We start from the raw sequence: 13,477 nt of genomic DNA on the forward strand, positions 1-13,477 counted from the left end.
GCTCAGGACACCACCTGGACTCCAGTTCCCAGGAGACCTTTTGCGGCAACCGCCCTGACAATTTATGGGACCTGTACCTTAGTCTCTCCAGGCCACCTCGTGGCCAGGTACAGACCTGCCTGCCCCAGGCCCCTCCCTTACCTGGGGACAGGCCCTACCCAGGCAGCCATTGGAGACAAAGCCGCGCCTGGGGCCATGGAAGAAAACCGGACCTGGGAAGCCTGGGACTCCTCTGGGGGGTGGCCAGCCCCCCGGGAGGCCAGAGGAGGTGGGGGGAACCAGGGGCAGTTCAGACCCATCCAACCTTCATCCTGCGTGGAAGCCCTGGGGAGGAGAGGGGAGGCCTGGACGTCCGGGTCTGAGGGCTGAAAGGGGCAGGGTTTTGTTTGCCGAGTTTGTGGGAGAGGGGAACTAGGAGCTGGGAGTCCGGGTCTGAGGAGGAGCGTGGAGAACCAGGCTCTAGTCTTAGAGGAGGGGAGGGCTGGGGGCTAGGACCTGGGTGTCTCAGGAATGGGAGGGGCTGGGTTCCCAAACTCCTCAAGAAGAGAGCAAAGGAAGTTGAACCCTGGACTCTTCCGCCCTGGTGTAGGAGGGGCCTCGAGGGTCCCCTCTTGGGTCCTTGGGGAGGGGGTCTAGGGATCTGGATTCCTGGGTGCAGGGGAAGTAGAGGCTGGGAATTCTTAACTCCTGGGTCTGATAGAAGAGGGGCAGGGGGCTGAGACTCCTGTTTTGAGGGAGGAGGGGCTGGGGGCTGGATTCCTGGGGGTTCCCAGCCCTCTGCCTTCCCGCCAGGCCGATCGCTGTCCTCCGTTCTCAATGAGCTCCCCAGTGCAGCTACCCTTCGGTACCGAGGCCCTGGGGTGCTGCCTTGGGGGGTGCTGGACGAGGAGGAGGATGGAGGAAGGAGCATGCAGGCCTTCACAGAAGCCGCCCAAAAGGAGCTGCAGGAACCTCACTCTTCCCGGGAACTGCCCTGGCCCATGCAGGCCAGACGGGCACACAGGTGAGGACCCAGCCTCCCTCTGGCCCTCGCTACCCTGAGCCGTGGACCTTCTCTCCCAGGCCTTGCACTCCGTCTGCTTCTCCCTCTGTCCTCTCTCAGAGCTGCCTCTCTTAGTTTCTGTTTTCCTCTGTCGCTGTCCCTAAATCTTTCACTCCGAGTGAGTCCTGTCTTTCTGTGGCTCTGGGACTCTCTGTCCTCTCCCTCCAAGCCTGTCTCTGCCTCTCACTGTTCCTAAGTGTGTTTGAAATCTGTTGTTATTTTTTTCCTTTCTGCTTTATGCCTTTATCTCGGCCTCCTCCTCTTCAAACCTCTCTTTTTTACTTCTTTCTTTCCTCTCCCCCTCCACGTACTTTGTGGGCCCAGTGAAAAATGAAAGTACGGGTGCCGTCGTTCAGAACCGATTATGCATTTGAAGCTGGCAACAGCAGAGCCTCAAACCCAGCGCCAGGCCCTTCTGAGAGTGGGGCCCTGGGTGGCGGCTCCGGCAGCCCCTGAATCTGGCCGGGGCTTCCTTTCTCCCTCCTTCCCTCAATTTCTTCTTCCTTTTTTTCCTCTTTTTTACTTTGTCAGAATATTTGCCTATAGATAAGTGCATGAAATACTATGTACAGATCAAAAAAAGAGTACAATCTGCCCTCCGTATCCACGGGTTCCGCATCTGCTGATTCAACCAAATGTGGGTAGAAAATATTAGGGAAAAAAAATTTTAAATAACAATACAACATAAAAAATAATACAAATTTTAAAACAATACAGCATAACTATTTGCATGTCATTTACATTGCATACAACCATGTGTATAGGTTATATGCAAATACTCTGGCAATTTTATATAAGGGATTTGGGCATCCACGGATTTTAGTATCCGCGGGGAGTCCTGGAACCAATTCCCCACAGATACCAAGGATATTTATAGAGTGAGAGCCCAGGTAAACTCCAGCCAGGGCAAGGGACACAACAAGGCCACACCCCACCTGCCCCTCCTAGGCCCCCTCTCTCCCCCAAAGGTAGCCCCTTTGCTGAATGTGAAATTGCTTCCTAGCTTTTCTAATAGCCTTGCCACCTGTATGTGCATCCCTCAAGAGCAACGTCTCACTGTGCTTGTTGTGGAATTTGTGTAAACAGAATCATGCAATCTTTATTCTTTTGTGTCCTTCTGCGTAGCATTAGGTTTATTTCTTTTTTATTGCTACAGAGTATTCTGTGTTATGAATAGACCAGTTTATTTCTCTTTCTACTGTTGGGTTGTTTCTCCATTTAGGTGGTTCCCAGCTTGGGGCTACTAAGCCCTTCATTTTCTGTCTCTGACTCTGTTTCTCCCCCACAGGCAGCGCCACGCCAGGGACCAAGTGGCCTACCGCTCCGGATCTAGAGCAGCCCAATGGGCCCAACTGCTTCAGAGATCCAAGGAGAAGACGAGGGAAGGCTTGCTCACCCTGCAGCCCTGGGGATGGACCCTGAAGAAGATCGGGGGTGCGGTGGGGTTGGGGCCGGTGTCCTGGGGGTGGGGTCTGAGGGAGGAGGGGCGGGGGACCTGGATCCCTGGGCTGAAGGAGGAGGGGCTGGGGTCTGGAGTCCCCCGGGCCGGGGTGGGTGGGGCTGGGGGCTGCACTCATGAAGGAGCCGAGGCCTCTCTCTCTCTCTCTCTCTCTCTCTCTCTCTCTCTCTCTCTCCTGCCCCCTGCAGGCCAGTTTGGCGCCGGCACCGAGTCCTACTTCTCCCTGCTGCGCTTCCTGCTCCTTCTCAACGTGCTGGCTTCTGTGCTTACGGCCTGCATGATGCTGCTGCCCACCTGGTTGGAAGGAGCGCCCCCAGGCCCTCCTGGCTCTGAAACCTCCTCGCCCTGTGGCTCCTATAACCCCTACCAACAGGGCCTGGTCACCTTCCCCACCCAGCTCTTCAACTTGCTCTCGGGAGAAGTAGGTCTCTGGTTCCCCGGGAGATCCCCCACCCCAACTTTGCGCCCTGCTGCCCTTAGTGACCTGCACCTGAACCCCGCCTCCTCCCCAGGCCCACGGTGACCCCTGCTCCGCCTTTCCTTCCTCAGGGTTACTTAGAATGGTCCCCTCTCTTCTGTGGCTTCTACCCGTCCCGCCCACGCCTGGCAGTCACCTACCTGTGCTCAGTCTTTGCCAGTGGTCTCATCTCCCTCCTGCTCATCCTGCGTCGGTCAGTGACACCCCACATCCCTGACCCCCTGGATGGGGTGGGGGTGGAGAGAGTGGTGGTAGTAGAAGCCCCTTCCCTGAGAATCTTGAGTCTTGCTCTATGGCCCTTTCCTCCGTTTGAGTTGAAATCGACTTTTAAAATACTTGCTAAAGGCCAGGGCTACAAGATGGGAAGTTTTTCTCACTCCCGTAGCTTAGAGTCTAGTGGGAAACGTAAGATATTAAACAAGCAAGCACGCATGCACGTTCATTGCCTATTTTCTTTTTGATGGGGAGCAGTGCTATATAGGAAACAAATAGGGCTGATTCTTTCATTTATGTGACATTTATTGAGCACCTACTGTGTGCCGGGCATTGTTCTAAGCAGTTGGGATAAGGCAGTGGGCAAAACAGATGGGAAAAACAGACAAACAAAAACAAAACAGAGTCTTGTCTTGGTGGTGCTTACAAGCAATATTCCATAGCTCATTCGAAGCTGCTTGGGGCTTAAGAGCTTTGGGTAAGGGAGGTTGACAGAGATGCCTGGGGCAGGCTGCTGTATTAACAGGTGGTCCAGGGAGCTCGCTGAGAACATGATATTTAAGCAAAGACATTGGGAAGGTGAGAAGTTCAGCCAAGCAAATACCTGGGAAAAGAGCATTCCCCAGCGTACTGGGGTACCCTTTGGAGGAGGCAGAGGGTACAGCCAGAGCAAAGCAGGAGCAAGCCTGGTGTGTTTGAGGGAGCACCAGAAAGCTTGTGGGGATGGAGTGGAGGGGGGAAGGACCTGGAGAGAGTGGTAGGAAATGGAAAATGGGGCCATATCATGTAGGACCTTGTCAGCCAATGTAAAGATTTTGGCTTCTTAGATGGGAGTCATTGCAGGTTCTTGAGCAAAAGATCATCCTGACCTGATTTAGGTTATAAAAGGATCCGTCTATGGGTTTGAGGAAGAGAGAAGGGGGGAAGAAGAGACAGAGAAGAAGAGAAGGAGGGAAAGAAGGAGCGGGAGGGAGGGAGTTGAAGGGATGAGCAGGTAGAATAGTTAGGAGGTTATTGCAGTAATTCAGGTGAGAGACTATGGTGGCTTGGACTGGGTGATAGAATCAAGCAGGGAACAAGTGGTCAATTTTGGATTTAGTTTTCATTTTAAAAAGTGTCACACACATCCAGAAGAAGTGTACAAATAAAAGGGTAGAGCTTGGCACATTCAAGCTCATATCAAGAATTAGAACACTACTGCTCTCTCTCTCTCACACAGCTTACAAATGCAGGTGTTGGGCTGGATTAGCACCATGTCCTATAGTTTGCCAACCCTGTGATAGGGAATAATGAGTGGGGACCTTCATTAGATGGAGTAGTCAGTGAAGGCCCCTCTGAGTAGGGGACCTATAGATGGAGACCAGAAAGATGAGAAGGAGCCAGGCAGGTGAACAGCCAGGACACCAGTATTCCAGGCAGAGCGAACTGCAAGTGCAAAGGCCCTGCGGTGGAAAAGAGGTTTGGGGTGTTCTGAGAAATAAAAGGCCAGTATGAGTAGAAGGGGCAGGATGTGAACTTCAAGAAGTAGGGAGGGACCAGAGCAGGCAGGCCCTGGCTGGTTATGCCAGCAAGAAGCCTGGACTTTAAGAGCAGGGAGAAGCTGTAGAATAGGCTTTAAACAGGGGCATACCGTCTTATCTGCATCACAAGGCGGCCCCACTGGCTGAAGAACAGGGAATGGATTCTAAGAGGGCACAGGCGGAAGTGAGGAGACACGGGAGTCGGGAGTCTTCTGTAGTTATTGTCTTGAGCGATGACGGGGACTTAGGGCCAGGGCGGTGAGGGTGGACATGGTCTCTTTGTCCAGTTCTTTCTGTTTCTGCCCCTTTCTCTGGTCCCGTATCCCCTCCCTGGGATACAAAACTCAAAAGAGGTTTTTGCTCCCCCCTTTTGAGTCTCCTTACTGGCCCTTCTCTGGGTCTCTGTCCCCTTCCTGGGTCTCTGTCTTCCTCTCTCTGGGTCTTTCTCCGTCGACCACCTTCTCTGGATATTTGTCCTTCACTCTGAGTCTTTGACGCCCGCCCCTCCATTCTGGAATTATTTTCTCCTTTCTCACTGAGCCTTTGTCTCTTTTTCTCTGAATCTCCTTTTGGGGTCTCTGTGTCTCCCCAGGGCCTCTGTCCCTGTCACTCTGGGTTCCTGCCCCCTTCTCTCTGGAGCTCTGTCCCTATCTCCTAGGTTTCTGTTTGAGACATCCGCTCCCCACGTCTATCTGTGAATCTCTCCTGGCCTTTGCCTCCAATGACTGTGCGTCCCCGCCTCTTTGACTCCTCCATCAGGTGGCAGCTCACCAAACGCCAAAGGCCTTAGGGCTCATTTTCCTTGTTTGTCCGTAAGAGGGGTGTCCCCCGCCTCCCCGCTCATGGCTGTCCTTCCATACACCGAGTCTCCCCTCTCTCAGCTCAGTGTCCGGGCTGAAGCAGACACTGTTGGCGGAGTTGGGGACTCTGACCAGCTACAGCCACCGGGTGTTCTCAGCCTGGGACTTTGGCCTCTGCGGGGACGTCCACGTGCGACTGCGCCAGCGCATCCTCCTGTATGAGTTGCAGGTTCGTTTGCAGGGCGCGGTCTACAACTGGACAGGGGCCAGACTGGACCAGGCTGGGATATCACACCAGGCCTAGCACAGAGACGGGGATTCGGGACAGACGCTGGGCGGGGCTTCCTTCTAAGGGAGGCGGGTGTTGGGGAATGAGAGTGTTGAGAGGAAGCCATAATAGGGATGCCTGGGGTCCAAGGATGCAGGAAAAAGTAAGCAGCAAGAAAGGGGCGGGGTCTAAGGCACCTTGGTTCAAAGTTAAGCGATGGGCGTGGCCATATAGGAGCGGGACTTGGTGTAGCCGAGCTGGAACTCCAGGCCATTAGTGAAGTAGAGCTGGGTCAAGGCGCGGGTCTTGGAATGCTGGGCGGAGCCACGGGGCCTGGCGTGCTGGGATTGGCCGAGGAGGGGGCTTGTGACCGTGGGCGGGACCGTAAGGGGTCCCGGGTCTCTCCCAGGGCCCCGCAGAGGGTGGAACGAGTGCTACGTCAGTTTAAGTTGAGGAAGAGCTCTGGAGGGGCCCGGGCCTCGGGGAATGGAGCCCCAGTGGACATCTCTCCCGGCTTCAGGTGGAGCTGGAGGAAGCAGCAGTGCGGCGCCAGGCTGCCATGCGGACCCTGGGCCAGCACGTCAGGGTTTGGTTGGTGCGGCTGCTGCTCAACCTGCTGGTGGTCGCGCTCCTGGGGGCAGCCTTCTATGGCATCTACTGGGCTACGGGGTACACCGTGGAGCTGCAGGTGCGGAGGGTCTTGGGAGAGGAGGGTCTGGGGGTCTTGGAAACTACATTTCCAAGGGGGGAGGGAGGGGATGGAAGTCTAGGATTCCTGGGATGCTAGAGAGGAAGTGTGTGTGGGGGGTATATTTGACCCCGGACTTGGGGCTCCTGCCTCCAGGATTCCAGAGCCTCTTGGTTCATCCTCCCTCCCAGGGGACGACCCTTGTCCAGCAGACACCACTGTTAGAACTGGTGGTGAATTACCTTCCGTCCATCTTCATCTCCGGGGTCAACTTCGTGCTGCCGCCCGTGTTCGCCCTCATTGCCCCACTGGAGGGCTACACTCGGAGCCGCCAGATCATTTTTATCCTGCTCAGGTTCCAGCCTCATGGGGTGGTGGGCTGGGGATGATGCGGGGTGTGGAGGGGGGAGGCGGCCTAGGAACGTTGGTTCTGGTAAATAAGACATGGAAATCCCGCGGTAATGGGATCTAGGAAGATTTGGATTCAAATCCTGACTCTGTCACTGAGCCTCAGTTTCTTCGTCTGTGAAATGTGCAGAATCGTGAGTGCGCTCCACTGAGGAGGGAACTGACAAGTGGTGGGTACTGGGTTCAGTGCTGATTCTCTTCCTCCGCCTTGCCCTTGCCAGGACTGTGTTTCTCCGCCTCGCCTCCCTGGTGGTCCTGCTCTTCTCTCTCTGGAATCAGATCACTTGTGGGGGCGACGCTGAGGCTGAAGAGTGCAAAACTTGTGGCTACAATTACAACGAGATTCCGGTGAGTTGGGAGGTGGATGGGACTCCCAAGTTCTTAGGTGGGATGATATGGGGCTCCAAATCTTGTGTCTCTGATGGAAAGATGTGGCTGTGTGGGTCCAGACTCCTGGTTTAGGAGGAAGGAGGAGATAGGGGTGCTGGAATACTCTCCTAGAGGTATGAATGCTTGAAAAAAGAAGGGCCCCCAGAAAAAGTATTGATGGAATTCCATAGGCTTGCCATTTGGAGACTCCGACGCTTGAACCTTCAGGTGCCTGGGTCCTGAGGTCTTTCTGACCTTTTTCTTCCTTCTTCAGTGCTGGGAGACTCGGGTTGGCCAGGAGATGTACAAGCTTCTGCTTTTTGATCTGCTGACTAGCTTGGCATTCATGTTACTTATCCAGTTTCCTCGAAAGTGAGTGCCCCGTCCCTCACTGTGCTCCCGCCCCTACTGGAACAGGCCCCACCCCTTCCAGTCATTCTCTTCCTTTTGCCCCGCCCCTTTTTGCTCTTGCCGCCTATGACTGCTCCCTTTCCTTCCCCTAAGTCCGTGGCCCCGCCCCCAACCCATTTTAGGCAGTTACTTCCCTATGACCCCGCCCCTACCGCCGGGATCCCACTAGTCTTCAGATCCCGCCCTCTGGACACACCCCCTCCACCTCCACGTGGAATCTTGAAAGTCCCGCCCCGTCTCAGTCTCCCTTCCGATTGGCGGGCAGGGCAGCGGAGGCGGGGAAAACTCCGCGCCAACTCGCCCCTGACTTGGCCCGGCCCCACCCTTCAGGCTTATCTGTGGCCTCTGCCCTGGGGCGCTGGGTCGTCTGGCGGGGTCCCAGGAGTTCCAGGTACCCAGCGAGGTGCTGGGGCTCATCTACTCACAGACGGTGGTCTGGGTGGGCAGTTTGTTCTGCCCTTTACTGCCCCTGCTTAACACAGCCAAGTTCCTGCTGCTTTTCTACCTGAAGAAGGTGAGGGATAGTGGGGACCCTTGGTCTGAAGCAGGAGGTATTGGGGACTGGACTCCTAGATCCTGGGGAAGGAGGATGCTGGGGGCCCAGACTGCTAGGTCCTAAGAAAGGAGGGACTGGAGGACAGACTTCTGGATCTGGGAGGAGCGGTCTAGGTTATCTCAACTTTTAGATCTGAGGGATGGGGGACTTAGAAGTCTCCTGGGTCCTGAATGAGGAGGGGACCCAGACTCTCAGATCGGGAAAAAGGAGAGGCTCGGATTCTTTTGTCTCACATCCCCTTTTTCCTTGCCTTCCCCCACCAGCTCACCCTCTTCTCCAGCTGCTCCCCGGCCTCCCGCACCGTCCGGGCCTCCACAGTGAATTTCGTTTTCCCCTTGGTCCTTCTTTTGGGTCTGGCCGTCTCTGCGGTTCCCGTGCTTTATAGCATCTTCCTGTAAGTGCGAGAGGCTCTTGCCTCTCTCCCTCCCTCTGCCCTCATTCAGTGTTAAGATTCCTGGCCCTTCTTGAGTTCAGCCTGTCTCTGACTTCAGGATCCCGCCTTCTAAGCCGTGTGGTCCATTCCGAGGACAGCCATCCATCTGGGCCCAAATCCCAGAGTCTATTTCCAGCCTCCCTCAGACCACCCAGAACTTTCTCTTCTTCCTGGGAACCCAGGCTTTTGCTGTGCCTCTTCTGCTGTTCTCCAGGTGAGGTAGCCCAAACTTCAGGTGTGAGTTTGAATGTATGTGACCTGGGGGCCCCGCCACCTGTGTCCGAGTGAGGAGGGGGCCTGAACTCCTTGGGTCTGAGAGAGGAGGGCGGCTGGGGCTCTGGACTGCTAGGTCCAAAGGAGGAAGAGGGCGGGAATTAGGACTCCTGAATCTGAAGGAGAGAGGAGTGAGCTGGGGTACTGAACTTGAGTCTGAAGAAGGAAGGGTTTTAGGGGTCCACATCCCTGGTTTCTAAGGAGCCATAGGTCGAAGATAATTGAAGAGCATTTCAGAGTTGCTTCCATTCCTCCTCCTCTAGCATCCTGATGGCGTACACTGTGGCTCTGGCTAACTCCTATGGACGCCTCATCTCCGAGCTCAAACGTCAGATAGAGAGGGTGAGCCAGGCCGGGTCCCTGAAAAGGGTCCTGGGGGACGTAGAAAGGGACATGGGGGAGAGAAGGTCTTTCTTACCTCCACCTCTCTTTACCTCAGGAGGCACAGAATAAAGTTTTCCTGGCACAGCGTGCTGTGGCGTTGAGCTCGACCAACGGGGCTCTTTGACCTCCCCAGCCTGGCTCAGGATCACGTTCCACTTTCAGACCCCAGACCTGCCTCCAGACCCTTTGTAAACCTCGGTTACTTCATCTGTAAACTAGAATTGGAGAAGGCCCCTCGCCGCCCAGTCCCTGACTCTAATGAACCTCTTTCTTGTATCAATAAATACAGCCGAGGTCGCTGATCGCTCTTTGAAATCTGCGTCCTGAAGGCGGGGGCAGGGCTTCAGCAGGGCACGAGCCAGTCAAACGTATCCGCATACGCGTCCGTGCGGAGCTGGTGCGCTCTTTCGTGAGAAGACTTGACGGGCGTGCCACTCAATCGGCAGCCGCATCTAGTAGCATCAGGGGAGGGACCACTTGTGATTGCCTCAGAACTCTGATAAGAGGCGGTCGCTAGGCGATACCACGCGCAGAGCGTCCGGAATTCGCTGTGATGGATGGCATCTCAGCCAATCGCCTATCGCTATAGACGCAGGGGGCGTGCCATTGGTCGGGAACCAATCTGTGGCCGAGGCAGGGAAAAAGCGGAGGGAGCATCCTCTCGCCAATCGGAAGTGCTAGGAAGCGGGTGTGCCAGTCCGTGGACAGCTACGGAGCCATGAATATTTTGCCCAAGAAGAGCTGGCATGTCCGGAACAAGGACAATATCGCCCGCGTGCGGCGTGATGAGGCCCAGGCCCGGGAGGAGGAGAAAGAGCGTGAGCGGAGGGTGCTGCTCGCTCAGCAAGAGGTAAGCTGCGTGGCCGGCCAGGCAAAGCTCCCGAGGCCAAACGCGCAGGCGCCGGGCAGAAACCGGAAGTGGAGTGCTCAGGCACAGTGCGCCCCGTGTGGTGGTTGGTACTGGGCGCTGACCCTAATTTGGGGAACGTTTGTTAGCCCTGTGCCCATCTTCAGGAAAGTTCCCTTGATCTCACCCTTGTCCTGATTTCCCCCAGTGATGTATTTCAAGTGACCAGAGCAGTGCTCGTCGGCACAGAGAGGAAGCTTAATATTCGTAAATTAATAAATGACCCTTTGGACGGTTCATTTCAAGGAAATGATCACTTTTTAGTTTGCTTGTAAAATCTATTTATTGAGCACCTACTATATGCTCACTCCGTGCAGAGCGCCTGACTTGCGAAATCCCTCATAAGGACCATTCGTTCTCGGAGGGGCGCTGTCATCTCCATTGCACAGGGAAGTGAGGAAGGCACGGGGAAGAAGTCAGTGGGACAAGCCAGGTTCCACACCATCGGGCGAGCTCTTTCCCTGCACTGACCCCCAGAAACACACAAAGACCAGAGAATTTCTGCCTAGCACCTTAATCTGGTTAAAATCTCAGTCCCTTAACTAATCCGATCTTCAACAGTAGCTGAGAGGTAGTCTAGGCTTTTAAAATTCACGTTTATCAGTAGAAATTGCTAATTGACTTGGGGTAGTGACTTGGGAGCCATGCCTGGAATCCAGATGCTTGGTCCAATGCGTGGTTTAACTGCCTTTATAGCTGTCCTAGTTGTCACTGGAGGTTGGGATCCCCTCTGGTTTATGCCAGGGATCTCCTCCCAACCAGCCTTGATGACCCATGGTTTACTATTTGAAAGGCAGTTTACAAAACCCAGGTGTTTGCTTCATGTGCCCATTCTCATCCCAGGCTAGGACAGGTGACATTTCTGGGCTCCCACAGTGCCCCATGCTCCCTTTCTTACAGCCCCCAGCACCATGGGCTGCCATTGTCTGTGGTCGGCACCAGACTCACAGTTCCTTGAATCACCTCTAGGTTCTGTTATGTCCTGACTATAATTTCCTTTCCCCTCAGGCCCGCACGGAATTCCTGCGGAAGAAAGCCAGACATCAGAACTCGCTGCCTGAGCTCGAAGCAGGAGCCCCAAGTTCTGGCCCCGTGGACCTGTTTCGGGAGCTGCTGGAGGAAGGGAAAGGGGTGACCAGAGGCAATAAAGAGTACGAGGAAGAAAAGCGACAGGAGAAAGTAAGTTGGTGTCATCCACTTCATCAGAGGAGTCATGAATAGAGCTGGGGATGGGGGCACTTTCGTTATCGAGGTAAGACTAAGGAGTATAGGGACATAGAGAATTTGGAACAGTACCAAAGCGGAGCATTCAAGTGTTGGTTACTGCCACCTGGGTACCCACAGGGCTTGGAAGTGGAAGCTGGAGGCCCCCACCTATGGGACTGCTTAGGTAGACCTTTCAGGTCTTCAAACTGGAGGGGTCTCCAACCTAATGTCAAAACCCTACAGGGATTTTAGAAGTGTTAAGGAGCTTTATAAAATGTAAATCAGATCCCTGTCATTCACTCGCTCTGGGATTTCCCATCAAACTCTGTACTACCCAACCCCCACAATTACTCCTCTGCTTGGCTTGCTTCCTTCAGGATTTTCTTCAAGTATCTCCCCAAAAGTATCTGCTTTTGAACTCTGAAGTAGTTCACCTCCTTTCCTGTGCTTTCTGTTACTGCACCTGCAATTGTCCCCGCAGAGCAGGAACGCAGCCTGCCCTGGGTCTGCTACTCCCCCAGCACCTGGCATAGTTGCTTCATGACAGGCCTTTGATGGCAGTTTGTTGAATGACTGGTTCTACCTCCCCAGGACCAGAGACTCTCAGGTCAGAGCACCCTGGGTTTCCCTGTTATCACATCCAGGGATTCTGAAGGGAGACACAGTTGATACACTAAAATGACTATGTACTGTCTCTTGTACTTTCTGGCCCCCTCAGGAAAAGCAAGAGAAAGCTCTGGGCATCCTGACGTACCTGGGCCAGAGTGCAGCAGAGGCCCAGACTCAGCCCCCTTGGTACCAGCTCCCCCCAGAAAGAGGAGGCCCCTCACTTGGCCCAAGCCCAGATGAGAAGATCAAGAGCCGCCTGGACCCTCTGCGGGAGATGCAGAAACATCTGGGGAAGAAGAGGCGGCACAGTGGTGATGAAGGCATTCACAGCAGAAAGGAAAAGAAGGAGGGGTCTGAGAAACAACGGCCCAGGCAGTAAGAAGACCCAGCCCCAGAACAGACCACAGCCCAGACCTCCAGGGCACCATAGCAGCTCTGGTCGGGACAGGCAGGGACTCAGCCAGGGGCTGGGAGGGTAGCAAAGGGTGTCTACAGAGTTAAGCCTATTTTCATAACATCGTTTGCCTTTTTCCACGCTCGTTCCTAAGTGTGCAGTGCAGGTTCCAGAGGCTATTTGACATGAGAAGACATCACTGTTCTCAAGGCTAATGGCATAGATGCTTGTGTCCAAGCTCCTCAGTTTTCTTTTCTCATTTGCTATGTTAACAGATATAATCTATTTAAACAAAAGCTCTTTGGGGTCCTCAATTTTAAGACTACAAAGGGGTCCTGAGACCAAAGAGTTTAAAAACCACCAGGGTTAGACAGTAAAAGGTTTATGTCCCTAGGATGCTATGTTCCTGAGTGTAGAGGGGGTGCACTGATGACAGTCTCCTTTTTTCTAGAGGAGAAACTGAGGCACAGAGAGGGCCAGGGTGTTGCTCAGTAAGCTTTCTTGATCTCAAAGGGCACCTGATTGTAAAGACTGGGGCAGACACAGCCCACAGGAGGGAAGGCCCAGATGCTTGCCCACGGCATCCCAGCACCAGATGGCTTCCTTCCCCAGGGCTCAAGAGCTCAGGCTGGGAACACGGTACATGCAGGCAGGGGGTTCCAGGTGGCAGCTCCCACTATGGAAGACGTTAGGGGAGGGGCCTCCTAGGAGCCACCAGCCTTTTGACCTTACTCCACTCCCCACAGAACCCCAACCCTGGACCAGCTTCGAGCTGAACGTCTCCAGAGGGAAGCAGCTGAGAGGGCCCGGGCAGAAGCCTTGCTGGCCCGGGTCCAAGGCCGGGCACCACGAGAGGGTCAGCCGGAGATGGAAGAGACAGATGACCGCCTGCGGCGGTACAACTCCCAGTTCAACCCCCAGCTGGCCCGGCGCCCCCGACGACAGGACCCCCACCTTGCTCACTGACTCCTGAGTGGGTACAGGAGAGGCCGCTGCTGCCAGCCGTCATATAAAACTATTTATTCATAAATATTTTCCAAAATGAAAATAGGTTTACCA

General features: G+C 54.6%; 3 protein-coding genes across 4 annotated transcripts in view; all 3 read left to right on the forward strand.

Annotated features, from left to right (window-relative positions):
* LOC138374230 (NACHT, LRR and PYD domains-containing protein 7-like) overlaps positions 1-13,477 on the forward strand; it is a 672,516-nt gene that overhangs the window by 359,553 nt on the left and 299,486 nt on the right.
* TMC4 (transmembrane channel like 4) lies at positions 187-9,537 on the forward strand. 2 transcript variants are annotated; one of them, XM_069458018.1, is made up of 15 exons: positions 187-268; positions 775-1,003; positions 2,331-2,476; positions 2,690-2,922; positions 3,051-3,172; positions 5,594-5,741; positions 6,301-6,468; positions 6,660-6,823; positions 7,098-7,224; positions 7,520-7,617; positions 7,987-8,170; positions 8,476-8,606; positions 8,704-8,859; positions 9,182-9,260; positions 9,358-9,537. In XM_069458018.1, the coding sequence occupies exons 1-15, from the start codon at positions 196-198 to the stop codon at positions 9,424-9,426; spliced, it is 2,127 nt and encodes a 708-aa protein (XP_069314119.1). In that variant the 5' UTR covers positions 187-195; the 3' UTR covers positions 9,427-9,537. The 2 variants fall into 2 exon arrangements, with proteins under 2 accessions (XP_069314119.1, XP_069314117.1); XM_069458016.1 differs by having other exon boundaries at positions 793-1,003.
* Positions 9,975-13,400, forward strand: LENG1 (leukocyte receptor cluster member 1). The gene is made up of 4 exons (XM_069458042.1): positions 9,975-10,152; positions 11,218-11,388; positions 12,134-12,399; positions 13,165-13,400. The coding sequence occupies exons 1-4, from the start codon at positions 10,021-10,023 to the stop codon at positions 13,382-13,384; spliced, it is 789 nt and encodes a 262-aa protein (XP_069314143.1). The 5' UTR covers positions 9,975-10,020; the 3' UTR covers positions 13,385-13,400.

This window comes from Eulemur rufifrons, chromosome 24 (assembly GCF_041146395.1).
Source record: "Eulemur rufifrons isolate Redbay chromosome 24, OSU_ERuf_1, whole genome shotgun sequence".
NCBI lineage: Eukaryota > Metazoa > Chordata > Mammalia > Primates > Lemuridae > Eulemur > Eulemur rufifrons.